Here is a 21,699-nt window from a genome sequence, read left to right on the forward strand (position 1 = left end):
TGGACTTGTTTGTCAAGCTAGGAGACTAAACATCTTAGAAGCCTCGTAGCTAGGGATCAGTGTGCCCCAGACCCCAAGGTCCTCTCCAGAACACATTCTGTAAACCAAGATAGAACCATCCAGGGGAAGGTTCCTTGGGGAAGGGGGCTCACTTGAGCCTCTCATTGGGGAATCTTTGATAGATATGCTAATTAGTAAAACCTATAATGTTATACCCAATGTTGGGGGGGGACAGACACAGAGATAGACTCAGCGGGGTGCATCTCAATGCATATGACCTGGACGTGTACACCTAAGGATCCTTAAAATAAATACCAAGGTAAAATCCCTTTTCCCCTTCTAACCGTGTATGACTCTTGATTTTAAGACCAGGGAAGGCATCAATAGAGATAAATTATTAGCTAACTAGCAGCATTTCTAATGGTAAATTAAACACCTGTTTAGATATTTTCCAAACCATTAGAATTTTACAAGTTTTACCACAAGATCTGTTTATAAAACTTTAGATTAGTAAATTTAGTTAAAAAGGTGAACATCTTTAAGTAGTAGCTTTCCAGCTAAGTCTCTGAGAAACTCTTAAAGATATTTTTCTGTATTAAATTATTTGAACCAACATAAGGATAATGGTTAGATATTGAATTGTATTGTGCGTTCAATAGTTTTGCTCCTTGTGAGAATCTTTTGTCTAGATGTATGAAGATATTTCTTTGAGAATTGAAGGGGTGTGTGTCTAGGATATTTTTGATCCACAAAAGTTACATCTTTGAAAAATGGAAATAACTCCTAAATGAAAATGTTACTCTCAAAAAAGAAAAATAAAGAGATTTTTTTAGAGAATATTTTTCTTTGTTTGGAATTACTGCAGAAAATACCTGAATAAGTATATTTTTTGTACTTAAGACTATGGAATACAGTTTTTACAGATATGGTACCATTTGCCTTAGGAATTTCAATATTAGTGCTTACAGAGAAGTAAATACTTGTGTTACTAAAATGCAGGATGAACCTTAAAAAGCCTTCACTTTTTGCTCTAAACAGGACAATTATGTTCAGTATTTCTTTTTCAGGAAAGCAATTTGCCCTATCCTAGAGGTTTTTTTGGTATAAAACAGAATTTATGCCTACTTGAGGCATCTGTTCTCTGTGTTAATTGAATAGGAGAATAAATATTGTCTAATATCCAAGCACTACTTTGCACTGCTTGCAATCATGTGTTGATTCAGGCAATTACTCCTAGCAGCTTCTGCCAGCTGAGTTTTTTGAAAGCAAATCGTCTTCTGTGATTTCAGGGAATGCAAACCTGTCCATGAAAGTTAAGACAGTTAAAACACAGTTAAAACAGTTGGTGGTTTTGTTAAGAGATCTTGAAGAAACATGAGCAGCCTATCCTCACAATTTTGTTAGTTGAGACACCTAAACTTCCAGACCTCTATAAAGATAGGTAGTGAAGGTCAAGCTTTTTCTGAGGTGGACATCAATCTACTCAGTTCCCTTGAGGTAATTACATGGTATGGGCAGGTACTGCCTCATCTGTTTCCTGTGCCCTTTTTATTCTTTGAAGCATACAAGTGTCAGTAACATTGGTGAATATCAGTGATTGCTTTCACTGGACCCCTTCTGAGAGAATACAAGAGCCTTTGATCTACTTACCTTTGAAGGGTCTGGTCCTTGGACTTCAGACAATGTCAGGATCTTGGCTTTTTCTTTTAAGACATAGTTTGGCATCCAAACAAATTTTCTCTTTTTCTGGAGGAGTTGCATGAGTTTGTCTTTAAGCCTTAGTCAAATGAAAGTCTTACAGACTTTTATTTGTTGTGCTAGAACACTTGTATGTCTCTTTAGCTGGACTTGATGTAAGTAAATAATGCCAAAGTTGGAAACTATATAATGCTGTAAGAATTTATTTTCTCAGAAAAAAAGGTAGTTGTAATAACTGAAACCAAGCAAACAGGCTTTTCTGGGCTGCATAATTTTTTATTTTCTTAGAAAAAATATAGTTGTAATAACCAAAACCAAGCTAACAGGCTTTTCTGGGTTGCATAATTTATTAATTAGCTCTGAACCCAATAGCACTATGTAAATTGGAAGCAATGTGGGATTTGGGTCTCTGTGTGAATTTACTTTTCTTGAAGAGTGAGAACATGACATAGAATAATTTGGAACTGCTTTTGCTGTGTTTCTGAAAGCTGTGAGAGTAGAAGCTACTTTGGGGGACTGAAACTGGCAAGTTTTGAAGAATAAGAAGTAAAACATCTACAGCTACAGCAGAGAATCAGCCAGGCTGATGCAGAAGCACATAGGTATTTGGAGGACTGATGTGGTCCTTCAGCTATTGATATTGATTCAAAAGCTTCAAAGCTGGAAGAACTTTGAGCTGTTTGCAGTACTTTCAGTTCTAGGGAGACAGGAGTGATAGGAGAAGATACAAAGAGATGAGCGACACCTGGATGTTTCTACTGCTGAGAGCTACATCAAATAATAGTTCAGGTTGAAAGGAATTGCAGGAGATCTATAGTCCAACCTGCTGCTCAAACCAAGATCAGCTATGACATCAGGCTTTTCAGGGTTTTATCCAGCTGGGCCTTGAAAATGTGGAGAATGGAGATGGCTCCTCTCTGGGAACCTGTTCCATAAAGCTGGAAAACATTTCTCCTTGTTTGAACCTCTTTGGAGTTCTTGTTCTGTAGCCAAACACTGCTGTGAAGTAATCGAGTGCATTTCCTTGATAACCTCCTTTTAGATACTGGGAGGCTTGTTATACACCATGGAGTTATCTCCTCTTCAGCTTGAACATACCAAGTTGCCTCAGTTCTTACATGTATTTCAGCTGCTAACCGTGGTGGTGACCATTCCCTTTGCCCACTCCAACTTTTTCCTAGGTTATGAGGGATGTGTGTAGTTAAAAGTGGTCATTATCCTAGATGTGTTGTAATGACTGCCAACTAAAAGGTGATTAATCACTTCCCTTGATCTGGCTATGCTGCTATTAATACAGCCCAGGATGGTGTTAGCTATCTCCACTCATATGCCATGCTGTTGGTTTGTGACTGTGTACCATGGTTACTGGGTCCTTTTTGAGCATAGCTTCTATCCAGCCAGTTACAAGCCACATCACTTTAGGATAGTCTTTCTTCCTAAATGCAGGTCTTTGCACATGTCATTGTGGAATCTCAGAAGGTTCATTCTGGCCTGTTCTTTCTCTGTGACTAGAGAATGGCAGCTCTTCTGTTGAGCGTATCAATTGTATTGTGTCGTGATCTACCCACACCCGGTTCACTGTTAGCTGCAGGTCTTGTGAGATTGCACTCTTGGCTTATTCCAGGTGATGGATAAAGCCATTAAACAGATCTAATACAGACCTCTACAGTATTACACCCATTCCAGCTACTACCATCTGGGCTTTACCATCAAACCACTTTTATCAATGTTGTAGTTCACATATCTAGACTTAAGTTGTAACGTAGCTGTAAAAATAGCTCTGTGGGAAAGTGCTAAAACTACTACTCACCCTCCTTTTGTCCACAGCCCTGATCATTTTATCATGGAATTTAACTGGGTTGGTCAGACATGATTAAGCTTTGGTGAATCCTCCCTGAGTATTCCTAATCACCTTTGCCTCTTTCATGAGCCCAAAAAGTTGTTCTAGAAGGATTTGCTTTGTAACCTTCCAGGGCTGAAATGAAGCTCACTGGCTTATAGTTCTTTGGCTTCTCCTTTTGACCTTTTCCAAATATAAGTGCGACATTTGCCTTTCTTCATTTGCTGGGGACTTCCCCCAATTTTTGTGACCTTTTGTGATGATAACAAGCAATGTCACTTTGACATTGGCTAGCTTTGTCAGAACCTTTGAGTGTAGGTGAGCTGGCCTCTTCAACTTCTATGGGTTGAGTTCTCACAGGTTATCTCAAACTCAATCCTCACCTATTCCTTGCAATTGTTCTCCTTTTTGTGTCCTTTTACTGATCATAGAGGCTTGGGAGTAGACCTTGTCAAGGAAGATTGAGGAAAAAAAGGCGGTGAGTATGGTGACCTTCTCTCTCTGCTGTTGATAAAATAGCTGTTTTGTGTCGAAGTCTGTTCATGTTTTCTTTCCTACCATGATAGTGGTAAAATCCCTTCTACTTGTCTTTGTCATCTTTTGCAAATGCTAATTGCCTTTCCTGAGGCACCTCCTTTCCATCCCTATATACTTAGGCAATCCTTCAAAATTTTCCCATGGATTCCTGTCCCTCTCTGTGTCTCCTATATGCTGTTGACTGGCCTTGTGGTTTTCTCATGACCCACCTTTTTATCAATGCCAGGCTTTCTATATATTTGTTTTCTTGAATACCAGGAGGACTGATGTAGTATAAGAATTGCTTGAAATTTTGAATTATGTGCTGTTGAAATCATGCCATTCTGAGTAGAATTGTCATGGTTTAGGAATGGTATTCCCCAATTTAGTGTTCCTACAGAAACACTCCAAACTGTGTGCTGCTCGATCATTCCCCCCCTCCTCTTCTTCCTCCTTCTGTGATGGGCTGGAGAAGAGAATTGGAGTAACAAAAAGTAAAGATCATGGGTTGAGATAAGGGCAGTTTACTGGACACAACAATGAAATAAGACGACAAACTGTAACAGCAACAATACTAATGACAAGGTGTACAAGAAAAAAAAAGCCATTGATTCACCTGTGATTGCTCCCTGTGGAAACCCCCAACCATACCCAGTCCCTCTGCCATGCTACCCACAAGGGAGCCCTTCCCCTGTCCCCAGAAAAAGACATGAGGTGGTATAGAATAACCTCCAGGTCCTAGCCATGCCCACTCCTGGCTACTGCAAAAATGAACCCTATTCTGGCCAGAACCAGGGTAAGAATATAGTCAGGTACGGGGAAACTTCAGGAGCAAGTTTTGTACTTGAAATCAGTATTGATGATGCAAGATGTGATGTCTTTCTGAAGAGAACTAATGTGTTAATTAAAATACGATGACTTTTGTTTATTACATGTAATCTGGAGCCCATATCCAAATGATCAAATTAATTTATGACCGGAAGTCTAAAACACAAGCCTTGGTAATGGAAAAGAACATAACCATAACTGATAAGTTTTTCTTAGAAGGAATATATAAGTTTCTTCAGTTAAAAAAAAAACGAGGGGAGCAGCTTCAGAAGTTGTATGATGTGTTAACATGATGTGATACCCATAGATTATCTTTTAAAAATATGTAGAATACTTGACATAAGTATTTTTGATAAAAGTGTTCTAATGTTGAAACTTTCCAGATTGGAAAGAGAGTGTTTCTCCTCAAACAATCAAATGAAAGAAGTGATTGAGGAAAAGAAGAAGGTAATTATAGACCTCTCTGCAAGACTAGGAAATGCTGAAAAAAGCTGCAGAGAATTACAGATGGAACTTGCAATGGTAAGACAAACAGCCTATGGCACTCGTTGTTTAGGTTTTTTTAAACATCCTGTGAACATAATCTGCATTTGCTGTGCCAAGATGTGGAATAAATCTGACTTTGTGTTACTTCGATTTTTTATTTATATTACTTTTTTTTGTGAAACGAGTAAATATAGCTAAGATACTGGAGAAGCGAATTCAAAAATGCATTTTTAGTGATACAGCTAGTATTTAACTGAGGAGTTATTTGCAGAAAACAATTGTTTCAAAAGTATGGCTATGAGTCAAGAGTAACCAGCCTCTGCATTCCTAATGAAGAACACAATTTGTAGATACAGATTATGATTTTGTGTGACGAATGTTGTACCTTCCTACACAAGCTGTTTTTTTCTCAGGTTTGATTAGTTACCATTGTAGGCTTGCTTATTTCTGTTTCAAATAATGTTTTTTTTTTTAGTGCAAGCATTTGACTGCAAAAATTTTTGAAAATGTCTTATTTGAAGGTGACAAAGTTTTTAGTTGATTGCGTTTTTATGTTTTGCTTGGTCTGCATTTGTCATATTGGATATATTTTACAGAATTACCTCATGAAATCTTTTTCCTTTTATATTAGGAGTTGGTGCCTTCCACTGTCTCTACCCACCACAACTTTGAATAACAATTTTGCTATCCTCTTCAATAGCAGGACGGTCAAAGCAAAAAGCTTAGGATATCTTCATTAATGACATAAATGAAGGGATAGGAGTGCACCCTCAGCAAATTTGTAGGTGACACCAAGCTGAGTGGTGCAGTTGACACATCTGAAGGATAGAATGCCATCCAGAAAGACCTGGACAAGCTTGAGAAGTGGGCCCGTGAAAATCTCAGGATGTTTACCAAGACCAAGTGCAAGGTGCTGCACCTGGGTCAGGGCAGCCCCCGGTGTCAACACAGGCTGGGGGATGAGCAATTGGAGAGCAGCCCTGCCAAGAAGGACTTGGGAGTGCTGGGGAATGAGAGGCTGGATGTGACTCTCCTGAAAGAAAGAAAGCCAAACATGTCCTGGGCTGCATCCAAAGCAGTGCAGGCAGCAGGGCCAGGGAGGGGATTCTGCCCCTCTGCTCTGCTCTGGTGAGACCCCACCTGCAGTGCTGCATCCAGCTCTGGGGTCCCCAGCACAGGGGGGACATGGACCTGTTGGAGAGAGTCCAGAGGAGGCCACCAAGTAATCACAGGGATGGAGCAGCTCTGCTATGAGGAAAGGCTGAGAGACTTGAGTTTGTTCAGCCTGGAGAAGAGAAGGCTTTAGGGTGGCCTAATTGTGACGTTCCAGTACCTGAAAGGAGCTTACAGGAAAAATGAATAGAGTCTTTTCAGAAGGGCATGTAGTAACATGACAAGGGGAATTGCTCCAAACTGAAGGTTTACATCAGATAGTAGGAAAAAATTCTTTATTGTGAGAGTGGTGAGGCACTTAAACAGGTTGTTCTCATAACAGAAGTTGTGGATGCCCTATTCTTGGAAGAGTTCAAGGCTGGGTTGGATGAGACTCTGAGCACTAGGTCTAGCACTAGGTGTCCCTGTTTGCAGCAGGATCATTAGAACTAGATGAACTTTAAGGTTCCTTCCAAACCAATCTATTCTATAATTCTATGATCTAGAAAACCCTATCTTTCTTCATTGTGTAGTAGCATTTATAGTATTTCTATACTTAGCCAATTTTTTTTTCTAAACTTGTGAATTTCTCTTCTTCCTTTCTCTTGGACCTATGAGTGTAGGAGATGACCCACATTCAGGGAAGTAGCTCTTCACTGCTACTGACAGGCATTGTGCTATTCAGTATATAGGAGTAGAGATCTGCATCAGAGAGTCTTCAGATTTGTTGGTGTCTACTCTTCAGCTGATGGAGTTATTCCATACATTGTCTTAGTGTTATCCACTTCCCAGGTAGATGGGTAATTAATAAATTGAGGAAAAATAAAATTAAAAAAGCCTTCTTCTTTTGGGAGGACACAGCTTCTTCAATGCAAGGATTAAAGTATTAAAAGACATTTGCTGCCTTAGTCAACCTGAAAAAATCATTTTATCAGGCACAAAAAGAATACAAAGAAAAATTCCTTAGTAAAATGTATGTTATATGTGATGAGAATTCAGGACAAAATTCTATTCATGCTAAGGTTTTTTGGTAATGGCAACAGTATTAAATGGTGTACTCAATATAAACATTGTGTTACTGAAATGTAAAAGCAAATAGATTGCCCGACTTGAAAGAACTGTCTTATTCAGATAGCAGGTTGTTGTAATTGTTTTACTTTACTGGAATGATTTCAAGCCACAAGATTGTCTTGAACAGGTAATAAAAATAACTCATTTTCTGAGGAGCTGTATTAGAGGTCCCCCATGGGATTAGATTTTTATCACCTTGGATGGCTTTGTATTTTTCCTGAAGACTTTCGTATTTGTTTGGGAAGCAGGAGTGCCTGTGTGTGGTCTTGTTTACTCAGTACAGACAGCTTTTTTGTTATTTTTCTTCCCAAAATCAAAAAGCAGAAGACTATAGCAGAAACTAAGTATAAATCGCATTCAGTATACTGTTACTAGGCTTCCCTTTACCTATACTAAAATTGTGTGAAACTGCCAGTGCATTCTCTTCCCTTTATTTCCCCCTCCCGCTTTCTTGATCTGTTAATTACTTTCTTATATTTTGTACTATTATTAGACACCCTGAATATGTCTTTTCCACTTCAGTCTGGTAATCTTAAATTGGTTTCTCACGGTACTCTTAACATACAAGTTAATGTTTCTGTTTGTAAAATATTTGATAGGATACCAAAAGCTCATTATTTTGAAACTTTGTATGAAAAAGTGCTTTTTTTTCCCTTAATGGATCAGTTGACTGTCAAGTTAAGTAGTTATTCTGCTTGTAATTTTAAATATCACCATGTGGCAGAAGTGTGCCAGAAACTTGCATGGATCGAATGTGGTAGGATCTGTTACTATCAAACAAAACTGCTTATGAATGCTCAGCATGAGAAGGCTCTCAATATTTACATTATGTTTATTTGAATAAATTGGTCTCAAGCTTGTCTTATTTCTAGCTAGGGTTTCTAGAAATTTTTAGTTTCAAGGATACGAATTTAGAAGAATGGCCATTGTGATTTAACTTGGTTTAAAATGAAACAGCCCCAGCTGTATTCCTGCCTCGTGGAAAGAATAAGAGGTGTCTTTAGGAGTTTTAAGTTACTTGGAATATTTACATTTCTAGTACCTAGTTGTGGATGATCTTAGTATGGGACAAACAGGAGATGTTAAACCTTTATTTTATGAGAAATGCATATTGAAATTTGGAGAACTTGGCAGTTCACCGGAATGCATGTTAGGAAAGTGAAATAATTTAAATACTGTACTTTAGTATAAATTCCTTTAATTTGGAAGACATTTCCAGCCCTTTTTATAGATTCTATCAGAACTAGCATAATTTGTCTATAAACTGTGTAGTAGATTACACACAGCCTGTCTTTCTCCCCGTGGCATGTAAATCTTTCTCTTACAGCCATGCCTGCAGTCATGTTCTGTTTGCATCTCAGCTGTCCGTAAAAGCCTTGTAGGTTATTGTACACTGAATGTCAGAACAGAAGTGTTTGAGAATCTAGTTCCAAGATGTACACATTAACAATTGTTCTTTAATAGAAGTGGCCTAGGTATTGACTGAACAGACAATGAAGCACCCTGAGGATTATAATTCTGTTCTACAAATTCTGTTGAGTAGAAACTGGTACACAATAGCAAAGATGTAAATGTCATCTATGCAATTTAATGTGGACAATTTCTTTCAGTTAAAAAAAAAATCGCAATCCTAATACACACTCTTCGTTAATTTTGTGCTAACGATTGTTAAGTGTTGTTTTACCCTGACTCTTTTTTTTCTTGCCTTAATATAGGTAGGAGTGTTTCTTCCCAGATGCTACTTCTATTTATGTCCTAATTTAAGAAAACTAGTCAGTCTGAAGCATATGCTTAAATGATCTTCTGCAAACAAACCAATTTTGTAATTTATTCGGGATGTGCAGCGGTCACTCAAGCTGTGTTGTCCTGGTGTTCAAAGACAAGAATCTAGAATTTAAAGCTGCAGTTCTCAAAAAATTTTCTGACTTGGAAAAAAAATAAACCCTAAAACCCAAAGAGATATTTCATAACATTCTCTCCCACGAAACGTTGTTACAAATCTGTGTTTGTGGGACAAGAATAGTTCCAATAAAATTTGAGCATTTTGTAAGACTGAGATACTAAATTTCTTGAGTGATTGTATTTAATTTACATGTGGCCAGATCCTTCTGTATATTTTTTGAATATTCCAGCCGATATAAGAAAATAAAAGAAGTCTTCAATAGTTTGATAACTTGAGCAAAAATAAGTAGTAGCCCAAGGAGAGAGTTTGGTGGTGAGGGTGTTGGTTTTGTTTTGGTTTGGTTTTTTTACTACAATTTATGCCTGGTTGCTGAAAAATTTGTGCCACTTTCCTGCTTTACAGAGCATCACTTGAGTAAAGTCCGTGTTTTGTGAACTGTGGAGCAGTCTTTTGTATTACTGTAAATGCTTTGATTTGCTGCCCCCAAGGTCATGCCTGGTAAACGTTCGGATACTTTTGTAAAGAATTTACATGACCACTTTGATACAGGAGTATCTGAACATGCTGCTCTTTGGTGGCCATGTGGATAGTTGTGGATTTGGCTCTTACTCTGCCATCACCAGCTGGGATTTGTACTTCAGACTGTGTGGGTGAATTAATCCATGTGCAAGAGAGCCCCCCAGGAACCCCTTGTAACTGTAAACAAAGTAGAGAAAGTTCCTCAGGAGTAATGGCAGTTCATTGTACAACTGGACCCCAGCTCCCTGCATACTGCTGCAGTGGTTTGTTAAGGTAAGGCCTCAAAGTCCTGCCCACATGTTTATTTTTAAAAGATTATTGAACTTGAGATACAGATGCACATTTGCAGTATCAGGTTCTGTGGGCTGTCCTGGAACTCTGCGTAAAATTTACATTTATTTTAGCAAACCATGGCTTTTGGAAAATGCTGAAAAAACAATGAGACATAATTTCTGTATGGAACAGGAACAAAAATCAAATACTGGTAGTTAAGGAAAATACGTCTACAACCAAGGTAGTAGGAAATTGTCCAGATAAATAAAAATATCCTTCTGGAAGATTAACACAAGTCTGACAGTGAGTGGAATAATTTTATAAGCAGTTGGTTTTCTGAATAGTCCAGGTTATCCTTACAGATACAGATACAAGGTGTTTGGAAAAAAGATTTTCTCCTCATTGGGGTCTACAGTATTTTTAATGAAAAATGCTTGGCTTCTCTTTAATTTCTTTGAAAGGACAATTGTGTTTTGAAATTGGTGATTAAATAAATATGTTGCTAAGCACATTTTCTACTAAAAGGTTTTTGTCCTCAAGAGTTGTTGTATGATAATAGGACCCTTTTTTAAGGATATGAAGTTTGTTTCAAGGAAGCATTGTACATGCTAAAATTCAACATATATTCTGGGTTCAGAAGGTATGATTTTTCTCCCATGTTATCAGGTTTTTAGCCTTCAGTTTGAAATATATTGTGAAGATGAGAATTGTCTTTGGGAAGTATAGGAAACACTTCTAGTATATTTTGAGAATTTTAAGTTCTCAAGTGTTCATGGAAATGCCACTAATCTCAGGGACCTGGAATTCTCAAAGGCAGATTCTGCCAGTGAAGACTGAGGTGAAAAAAGCAATGAGAAGGCTTTTTCTCTGTCCTAGTCACCAGATCACTGCCTCATCAGTAATGGGCCCACATTTTGCCTAGTCCTCTTTTTGCAAGTGATGTACTTCAGAAAGCTTTTTCTGTTTCCCTTCACATCCCATGCCTGATTCAACTTTAGGTGGATTTTGGCATTCCTAAACATATCCCTCTAGGCTTGAACAATGTCTCTGTATTTTTCCAAGTTTACTATGTTTGAACAACCTTCCTTATGCTTCCTATTAATAGTTGAATTTAGTCAGGAGTTCCCTGCATACCTATACAGGCCTCCTGCCTTTGGCTTTCAAGGTTGTTTTCAAGGATCACTATCTAGGTCAAGAATGGTCCATGCTGGCGTACAGGAAGTCAAGCAAAGTCAGCAGAAGACTTACTTTACAAATATTCTTCCACCTGTTTCTGCTAATGTGGTCTGTGAAGGAAACTCTCTTATATAAAGGCTTTAGTAATTTTGTCACCTGATTTCCCTTTTGAAATAACCTAGGAAACGCTTACACCTGTACTTTTCCAGCAGTTCTATGGGAATGGCATCCCCTAACAAACGTGTTGATGGATGGAGTTGTTGAGAAGGATTGTAATCACATCTCCTGGAATAGTTGTATCTGGCAGCTGCAATTGATTGTGTTTGACTCTATACTCGTGCACTCCATTTTCCTTTTCAAAGTGAAGTATTATGCATACTCCCTGTATTTTTTCAGATTGAAGAAAACTAAGGAGAAAATAGCTACTGTTATAAACTATCAAGTGGGTGCTTGTGGAGGAGATGGAGCTATGCTCCCCTTATATCTGTGCATTACAAGTATAAGAGAAAACAGGAAAGTTATAATTACCTGTAAGGAGAAAACAAAAACCTTCACTATGAGGCTTGTGAGATATTGGAGCAGGCTGCCTGGAGGGTTTGCTGAAACACCATCTTTGAGGATACTCAAAACTTGACTGAACAAGGTTCAGAGCAGCCTAACCTGACTTTGAGCATACCATGCTCTGAGTGGGGAGTGGGATCAGATGACCTCCACAGGTCCTGTCAGCTTAAATTGAGTCATGATTTTATGACTGTATACATTCTTATTAGATACCTGTCAGTGAGACATAAGAAATCAGATCAATAATAGATCCTTCTGGTCTCTTAACCTGTGCCTGGATTTTCAGCAGTGTAATTTACAGTGTTTTTTTCTTCAGTTTCTGATAATGGGGACAGTGATTGAAAATGGAAGTTAGAAAGATACTAAATATTTTGCAGTTCAAGTGTAGAGAGACTGGCTAGTCTAAGTAATTTCCTTTTGATCTGTATTACTGTTGAAAAAGGATTAAAATTGACTTAGGAAGTGTAGATACAGTTAGCAAGTAAAGCACAGAAAAGTGGTGAAGGCTGAGTAGACTGGAGCACACTGACTAAATTATGGTAAATAAACTAAACAAAATGGAAAAATTGGATGAGAAGATTGAAAAAAATTCTCACATTTGACTTTTCCATAGGAAAGACTTTTCCATAGGTTTGTCTGGGAAGATTTAGTCTGACCTTCTCTGTGCTGGAGTATTTTATGTAAAAAGAGCATTTATTTTATTATGATGTTTTCATATTGTTGTATTTTCTTATTTTTAATTTGTGAGGTCTTGGAGATGATGTAAGTACCTGAGAGTAAATTAGTTTAATGTGCTTGCATCCCATAAAATATTTTTACTGGATCTCAGCATTTACAAGCTCTATTTATATAGATAATTTTATGGAGTAGGAATTAAACCTTGGCTATTTTTCAATATATAGAAGTGACTTGGAAATTCTTTATGAAGTGTAGTACAAACTCTCACACAAGGAAAAGTGTGTAAATGCTACAGGGGACCTAACACTGAAATACACATATGAATAATATATTAGTTGATATACAGTACATATAATTAAAATTGAAAGAGTAAAGCAAATTTATAAAATATTTAAACTGAATAGTGAAGAACACTGCAGAGAATTAAACGCATTTCTTGGGTTTTTTTATCCTGACAGTTATATGCTACCAGTATGTAGCAGTTTTCCTGGGGAGGATGTTTCCCACACATGAGAAATTGCCTGGGTTCTTTGACATGCAGTGAAGCATAACTAAAGCAACAGTTTCTGGATGTGATAAAAAACAGTAGAATTTTGCTCAATAAAAAAGGTTAACTTTCCATTACCAAGTAGAAATGGGAATTACCCAAACAGGTGTTAGAATTTAGAATGGAAATAAATTGAGCAGTTGAAAGTCATGAGACATGTTTGACCATAACCTTTGTCATAAGAAAAATGTGAAGTTATTTAAATCTAGTTTCCTCTTGAATTGGGGTGGGGGGTAGGGATGGTTGGTTTTTGTTTATTTTTGCTGCTTTTGGGTTTTCTAAATTGCTGAGGTATATTACTTTTTGTCAGTCAGCAGCTAAAATCATACATTTCCTTGAGACATCAAAACTACATATACCCAGAAGGTCTTGTCTGGAATTATTGGATGCATGTCTTTGAAAACTGCAAGTTATAATATCAGATATAAATTGAAGGAATGATTTGGTATAGTCTTTCTATTGTAGTGATTTAAAAAATCTGCTGTAGTTCTTTTCTGGCCTCAAAAAATTTGATGTCTAGATTTGAACAATAGACTGCACTTAGTGGATAGCTTTCTTTAAGAAAATTCAGTGATGGGGGCTGAAGAACTGTGTAGCTTTATGTTCCATGCATAAGGATGAGTTTTTGGTATTGAAGAAATCCCTATCTAGCATGGAAGATATTAACAATTGAAGTAGGCAGGTTTGCAATGAGAATAGGTGTGGGATTTGACTGAGTGCCAAATCATGGATTTCTAGCCTGTCTGCCAGTAGTTTGGTGTCTTTCTGAATGCCCTTGTAGGGTATAACAATAGATTTCACTGCTTGCATAGATGGACAGAATTTAATGTCCATTAAGGTACTTCTAAAGCAGAAGATTATGAAGACTAAGTTTTTGTACAACCATCTTTTGTTTTTCTTTTGAAGTCCTTTAGTTTTATGTTGTGTGTTACAGGGTTCTGTATTACTTACTTGTTATGTCATGTTAGATCTCTTGGCTCAAGAAAAGACATACAAAGAAATATAAGAGAAATTTAAAGAGGAATAAGTATATCATTGTGATGTGTACTTCTTCTGTTTACTTATTTTAATGTGTTCTCTCCCTGCCCCCTCTTGTCTTGTCTGTTCCTCCTGTCAAATAAAGGCCAAGAAACACCAGGTCTTTCTAACAGAGACGTATGAAAACAACATGAGAGAGCTGGAGTTACTCTTGGACAGCTTTGCTATGTCAGGCCAGCGGACAGCAGGTTAGTTGAAGGTATAAAATGACAGATGCATCTGTCAATGTTCCAAAGTCACTACATTGTGGGAATTCTGCAGATGCCTCTTGCATTCCCTCTTCTCAACATGCTTTGATTTGATGACATGATAAGAGCAGTTCTCACAGCAGTCAAATGGCCTTGCTAGCTGAGAAAGGGTGACGGATTGTGGACCTGCTGTTGTCAGCCCAGAGCTTGATTTACAAATGCTGGGGTGTATATGATCGGTCAGAAAAGGGCTCACTTGCTGTGCTCTAAATCCAACTGAGAAAAAAGTCCTTACAGTATACCTGCAAAGGGAACAGATGTTTTGCCTGAACTGAGCCAAATTCTGAGGCAACCTTCAGCAACTTAAAGGTCATATATTCAAAAAGGTTGTGTAGGACACATGATGCAACACAATACTTTTTACAGTTGATTGTGGACCAGTACTATGTTACATTCATTTAATCTCATACAGAACAAATATTTCTCTGTTTTCATTAAAATTAATTGTAAGTCCCTGGTTGTCACTCTGCTACCTGGCTTTACATATAATTTTTGTATCAGACTCAACAAACTGCTGCCTGGTTAGACATTTGATATAGTGGCTAATGTAAACAAGATGAACTTTAACATCAAGCTAGTGATTTATTTTAAAGCTGAAAATTGAACACTTTTAAAAATCTTCATTTAAAACTGTAATTCCTGTTAGAAAAATTATATACTAGACATAAAATGCTTCAAATTTACAGTGAAAGTAAACTGGAAGAAAACAAGTAAAATGTGGCTTACAGAGCAAATGGGTTTATTTTATGTATATTGTGCTATGTTTTTGCATTTTTTAGCAACGACAGACATAAATGTTTTGTTAAAAACACTATTAAATGAAGACACATATTTTTGTGTTGTCACAAAATGACTTTTTTTAGGGCCTGCTGCTGTTAAATTTCAGTAAGGAAACAACTTCTTGGGATTTCTCTTGTCATTAAAAGGCAAGCCTTGATTCTGTGTTGTATTGATTTCCTTGCATAGGCTATATGATTTTTTTGTTTTGGAGGTGGTATCAGTTTTATTCAATAATTATAAATGTAATTTCAATGATAGTACCTGTAGGTTTACAGTTGAAAATCTCTTTAAGACTGTATGTTTCCCACAGTTTTGCAAAGTTCCACGTGCTCAGAGAGACTTAAGAAACTCCTAGGGGAGCTGGATGCTGCTGCCAAAGTGCAGTTTCCAAAGCAGCAATTGTCTTTTGGATTGTAAACCTTGCTGAGAACAGCTTTCACTTGTTTCTATATTAGAAATTCAATAACAGTACCTTCAGTATTAATTTGCTTTGTTAGAAGTAAACTTTAAAAAAATTAATTTAAAGTGATCTTTTTTTTTCAAGCTTTAGCATCTCTGAAGAGGCTCTTGAGGCAGATAGTAAAATTTAGTTTTGCAGTGGATTGACTGAGTCTTCACAGCTAATATTAAAATAGACATCGACTAAGACATTTGTTCTACATATTTGCTATGCTTCTAAGTTGGAAACTTAATTTTTAATGCTTTTGCATTATTATATTATTCCTCTGGTGTACTTACAAATTTTTGTATCTAATAGTATTTATTAAAATTTAAAAAAAATGGTTATTATATTTGAAATGGGAATGCCTAGGTGCCAATAAAAGTTAAAATCTTAAACAAATCTTTGTAGTCTAATTACTAGATGAGGGGCTACATGAGCCGCAGCTGACCAGGCAGTCTTCTTGTTGTGGTCAACTTTGAACTCAAGGGATTAGGAGATCTACTTAAAAATCTGTCATTATTAAGATCCAACACTAAAGATCCAGCCCCTTAATTCAAGTGCCAGTTAGACTGAGATTTTTAGGCTATATAGTAAAGAGAAGATAAAACTATATTTTTAAGATCATGTCATAGGTTGACACTGGGCTGATGCCAGGCACCCGTGAAAGCTGCTCACTCACTCCTCTCTGCAGCTGGACAGAGAACAGATAATTTAACAAAGGGTTCATGGGTTGTGGTAAGGACCAGGAGAGATCCCTCAGCAAATCCCATCATGGGCAAAACAGGCTCGACTTAGGGATATGAAGTGAACTTAATACTAACAAAATCAGGGCAGGGTAATGAGAAGTAAAATAAGCCCTTAAAAAACCACCTTCCCCCAACCCCTCCTCCTTCCAGCTCTACCTCCTACCCCAGTGGTGCAAGGAGACAGCGAATGGGGGTTTTGGTCAGTTCATCACTCGTGGCTTCTCCCGCTGCTCAGGGAGAGGGGTCATTCCCCTGCTGCACCCTGGGGTCCCTCCCACGGGAGACAGATCACTGAAAACTTCTCCAGTGTGGCTCCATCTCATGAGCAACAGCTCTGTGTGACCTGCTGCAATGTGAGTCCATCCCACCAGCAACAGTGCTAGGCTGCAGGTGGATCTCTGCATCCCCCGTCATCCTCCATGGGCTGCAGGGGCACAGCTGCTTCACCATGGTTCTCACAAGCTGCAGAGGAATCTGAGCTCCGGTGCCTGGAGCACCTCCTCCCCCTCCTTATCCACTTGGTGTCTGCAGAGTCGTTCCTCTCACTTGTTCTCACTCCTGCTCCTCTGTAGTCACAATTAAAACTGTGCCACAACCTTTGTTTTGATTTATTCTTAAACCTGTTATCACAGAGGCGTTACCATCATTTCTAATTGGCCCAGCCTTGGCCAGTGGCACATCAATCTTTGCAGCCACCAGGGATTGGCTCTGCTGGACATGGTGGAAACTTCTGGCAGCTTCTCACAGAAGTCACCCCTGAAGCACCCCCACTATCAAAAACCAGCCCACGCAAACCCAATAGAGATTAAAACCTAAAGAGTTTTAGAAAGCTTTTCTTTTCTTTATACATTTCAAAATAACAAGCATAAATCCATGTGTTCTCCTTTTCCAGTGGCCTTTATAAATTTTCGACAGCATCGTTATTCTTATTGGTCCATTTGCATGATTTCACTTTGTATCTTTTCAGTTCATCATATTTTGCAGTTATTCAACAGGGTATGTTCTTCGGAATGTTTGTATTCAGGAAAAAAGTAATTGCGGTTGTAGTAATCTGAAAAAAAAGTGAAATGAGTGCAAAGTTCTGAGAGTGTTATCTGCTTTGATAAGCATCACCATTTAATACAGGCCACCAGTACTGTTTTGGTCAAAAATCTAAAACACAGTACCATATGAGCTGCTATGAAGAAAATTAACTCTTTCCTACCCCAGCCCAGTACAGCTAGCAGAAAGTCCAAAACATCAGGTTTAAGAGTTTATTCACTTGTATATGTCTGTTAGACTGCTATGGAACTTGGCATTTTCCCAAAATTCTCCCCTCAAACTCTTGGGCAATACTGGGCGTACACATCAAGTATTGGGTTGGGTTTTCTATCTCATTGCTGACATGGTGCCTCTGCCACAACAGAGTGCATTTGGATTACATTGCATGTCTCCTGCATAGTTGTTCGAAGACAGACAATATTTGTGCAGCATTAAAGCCATAGGCTTGTTTTCAGCTAATGCAGATAGGCTGAATGTGGTATTCCTGTTGGTAGATTGATCTGCCTAGAAATAAGGTTACAGCAAAGGCAAGGAATGGCAGCATGGAAAGTTTACTGGCAAAATTCTAATTTTGGCAAACATGATGTTGATGACAGCATTGCAGATTGGGACTTAAAAAATGAAAACACATTATTTAGACATCTTGACAAAAAGTATGGCATGGAAGATAACTTAAATTGACCTAATAGGTATTATTTTAAACTGAATGACAATTGTGTGTTACCATTTCTCTAGAGCTACAAGTATGAAAAAATAGTTTTTATCTTCTTCTGTGCAACAAGATCAATGCAGAAGGTTCCTATAGTGGGTAGTAGTGAGACGTTGGTCTTGTACTTGAGAAGACTGGATTAGAGCTCTGTGCAAGGCTATAGCTGTGGTTAAGTGATAAAAATTATAGTGAGGTGTCACTTGTCGCTTTCTTCAATGTGAAATCTGAGCTTCTCAAAAAAGATCAGATTTTGTTAATTTTTCTTAGATTGATTTTAAGTGTAACATTGTTATTTGGGACATCTCTAGGATTCATAGGGCTCCTGAGTGTCATTAAGAAGATCATGCTTTTCCCTCTGTAGACTTTTTGAAACTGGTAAGTAGGTGGAGTGGCTGATAGGACAGGGCAGGGGTCTGTCACTGGGGTGTGCATGCTGTAGAGCAGATCTTGCTCCTATTACTGAAAGCAATCTTGCAAGTATGTGTTGCTTTGAGTGTAACGCCTAGTCCAGTCTGAATAGCACTCTATACTTTCTGGTGTTACCAAACGTTGGAACAGAAGAGGCTAAGTAATTGAAAGAATTTCCAGAACGGAAGTTGGCAACACTTTCTGACCTGTGCACTTATGTAAGTTTTCCACTGAGTTCTATTGGTGCATAATGTGTAGCGTACAGGAGAAATCTCATCATTTTAATACAATGCCTTAGTAGAATGTTGTTCTTATTAGATTACTCTAATTATAGAATTCTTAAAAAATACTCATCCTGCAAGTACGTAAGTACACCTCCTCTAGCTGATAAAGTTTTATGGAGAGACAAAGAAAAGGCTCAGGCTTTAGTATCTGATTTGACTTTATGAGCCACTTTGTGTAAATTGCTTAATGACACTGGTGATAAACACGTGTATCATTGTTTAGCCGTGATGGGAGTTATGACAGTTTAGCCTTCCTGGATTTCAAATGCCACAGATTTATTCACTATTGCAAAATAAGGCTGCTATTAGAGTTGGTAAAGTTAGTTTTTCTTATAGAACATATTAAAACTTGTGGAAAAGTTAATACTATAAGTTGTTACAAAGTAAGTTATAAATGCTTCTTAGGAATATAAATAATGCTGAGAAGAATGATCTGTCAATAACCTGGTATTGTGGTGTAACACCAGGAAAAAAAAGAGTTTCTTCTTGGAAACTGAATATCAGCTGACGTCTTGTGACCTCTCGATCAATACAGTGTTGGTTTGCTTTCTTGGCACATTGTTCTATGCACTTTGGACTGGTCAGACTTGTTCATATGTCTCTAATCAAGGCAACAAGATCAGAAGTCTTCATCTCAAGGTTTAATAAATATGTTTAGTGTGTATATAATGGAGATATCAGATTTGTAATTGAACTGTTATGTAGGACTCTTCAGAGAGATAATTTTTTTTTATTATTTCCTTTGGAATGAAGTTCAAGATAATTTAAAACGTTTTAAGTCCTCTCCAAGCATAACATAATCATGTGATCTTTGGCTCGGTAAGGCTTTAAGTAAATGAAATACTGCATTATTATATGCATGCTTAGTCACACCAGCAAAATAATGTCAGGAAAAGTGTAACATTCTTAACTTTCAGACAAGATGTTTTTCAAAGTATGTAATTGTGTGGTTTTGAAGTTGGCTTATCTGACTGAATGACACAGGCTTGACCACGGTAGAAATAATATGTGAGACTGCATACCAAATGCATTAGGTATAAATATAATCCAGAATTTACAGTTCTGTATCTTGTATTAAAGCTTTTATACAAGTGTCTTTCAGCTATATTTGCTGTTAAAGTGTGGCTATACGGCTGTATCTCTCTTGGCAAACAAGGCTGCTCTTCAGTGTTCTGTGTTGTCACTGAAGCCCTAACTAATTCTAATACCATACATCCAGGGTGAGTAGTTTTCTCTCTGTGGCTTTCAGGCTTAATTTTCATTCCGTGTTTTCCTTCAGGCACTTGTGAGGACAAAGATAAACCTCTGAGCTGCTCTGTCGTTGAGACTTTGAGGTGTACCTTGACAGCTTACCAGAACAAGCTGGAAGATACGTCTAATGAGGTAACACTTGCAATGTTTGGCTCTCTATGTATTGCATTTGGCCTGCAGCAGTACATACGCTTTGCTTGTAAAAAAGGGCAGAAGAGTGGGAATGTTGAGTTGACAGCTTCAAGTACACCCAAGAAAAAATCTGTCACTACTATTTCTCTAAGCTTGCCCTACAGTGAAGTTTCACTTACATTTGTGGGGACTGGGAGAAGAGTTTTTTGTCTTTCTAGTTTAATTTGGTTTTCTGGTTCAACCTTTCGGGGTTATTTTCAAAAAACATTTAGGATAACAAACCATTCATATATAGGATTTTAGTTAAAAGATAATGATCTGTGTGTGGCAGCATATACTGCAGTGTTCCTTAATACGCAATGGTTGGGCGTCAATAATCATTGCTATCAGTTATGTAAATGATCATACTCCCCTCTACTTTTAAAACCGGTACAATTTTCTGAGGAGAGTGTGTTTTGGATGGAATCTCTTTGGGAGCTATTTTGCAGTAATTTCAATTAAAATGGGACTGTTAAAGTACTGTCTTTAAGTTATCTAAGAAAGTAATGGAAATATTTCACTTTTGGGAATCTTACCCTTGGAAAAATCAGATGTTTTTCATGCAGTCCTACTATCCTTTTGTATCACTGACTGAGAAGTTACAGTGTTGCATTTATTTTGTTGTGTGTTTTGCTAGTGTGACAAAATTACTCCTCTTGAGTGTAAATGTTTTATTAATTTATAGCTTTAAAGGCTGTAGAAAGAAGTTAGCTGCACCATTAAAACTTTTTGTACAAACTTGTGATTAGTCTTTGAATAAAATTGGCAAATACAAAAAGGCAAGGTGTGATAAGATTGTAAAAATGCCAGCACTCTATTTCATTTCTAGGTTTTGTCTTTTGTTTTGACAAATGCATAGTCTAGCTAGTCAGTCAACACATTAAAAAAATTAAAAAAAAAAAAGAAAAGTATATCAGCTTTGCCCCTTTTATTGGGAGAAGAACAGTCTCCCACAAGACCTTTGAGTTTGTACAAGGGGCACAAAAAGAAGTGACCATGGAAACAATTATACTTTTTAAACAGCAAGCGCTGTTAAGTCTCTCCCAGTGAGATAAGAGAACTGATGTGTACAGTCATTATAAAACTCTTCTGAGACCCAAGTCTGGAAGCTGAAGAGTAACTAGGAACATATTACCCACAGCGAATTGTTATTTGGGAGGAGGAGCACCACGTGATAGGCAGCACAGTTGAAAAGTCGACTCAGCAGGCTTTGGCTTAGTGATGTGCTTTGTTGTGAAACTGTGCCAGAGACAGCAGTGGGGAGACCAAGGGGGTGGCTTCTAAGAAAGCAAAGAGAGTGTTCTGACAGAAAGAAGAATGAACTGTCAAGGAA

General features: G+C 37.7%; 1 protein-coding gene across 2 annotated transcripts in view; it reads left to right on the plus strand.

Annotated features, from left to right (window-relative positions):
- Nucleotides 1–21,699, plus strand: part of CCDC171 (coiled-coil domain containing 171) — a 155,176-nt gene that overhangs the window by 30,773 nt on the left and 102,704 nt on the right. For both annotated transcript variants that reach the window (XM_017732890.1, XM_017732891.1), the window contains exons 8-10: nt 5,266–5,404; nt 14,372–14,474; nt 20,224–20,327. In XM_017732890.1, the coding sequence (XP_017588379.1) occupies nt 5,266–5,404; nt 14,372–14,474; nt 20,224–20,327 (346 nt within the window). The remainder of the gene's footprint in view (nt 1–5,265; nt 5,405–14,371; nt 14,475–20,223; nt 20,328–21,699) is intronic.

Source organism: Corvus brachyrhynchos, unplaced genomic scaffold, assembly GCF_000691975.1.
Source record: "Corvus brachyrhynchos isolate BGI_N302 unplaced genomic scaffold, ASM69197v1 scaffold194, whole genome shotgun sequence".
Lineage (NCBI taxonomy): Eukaryota > Metazoa > Chordata > Aves > Passeriformes > Corvidae > Corvus > Corvus brachyrhynchos.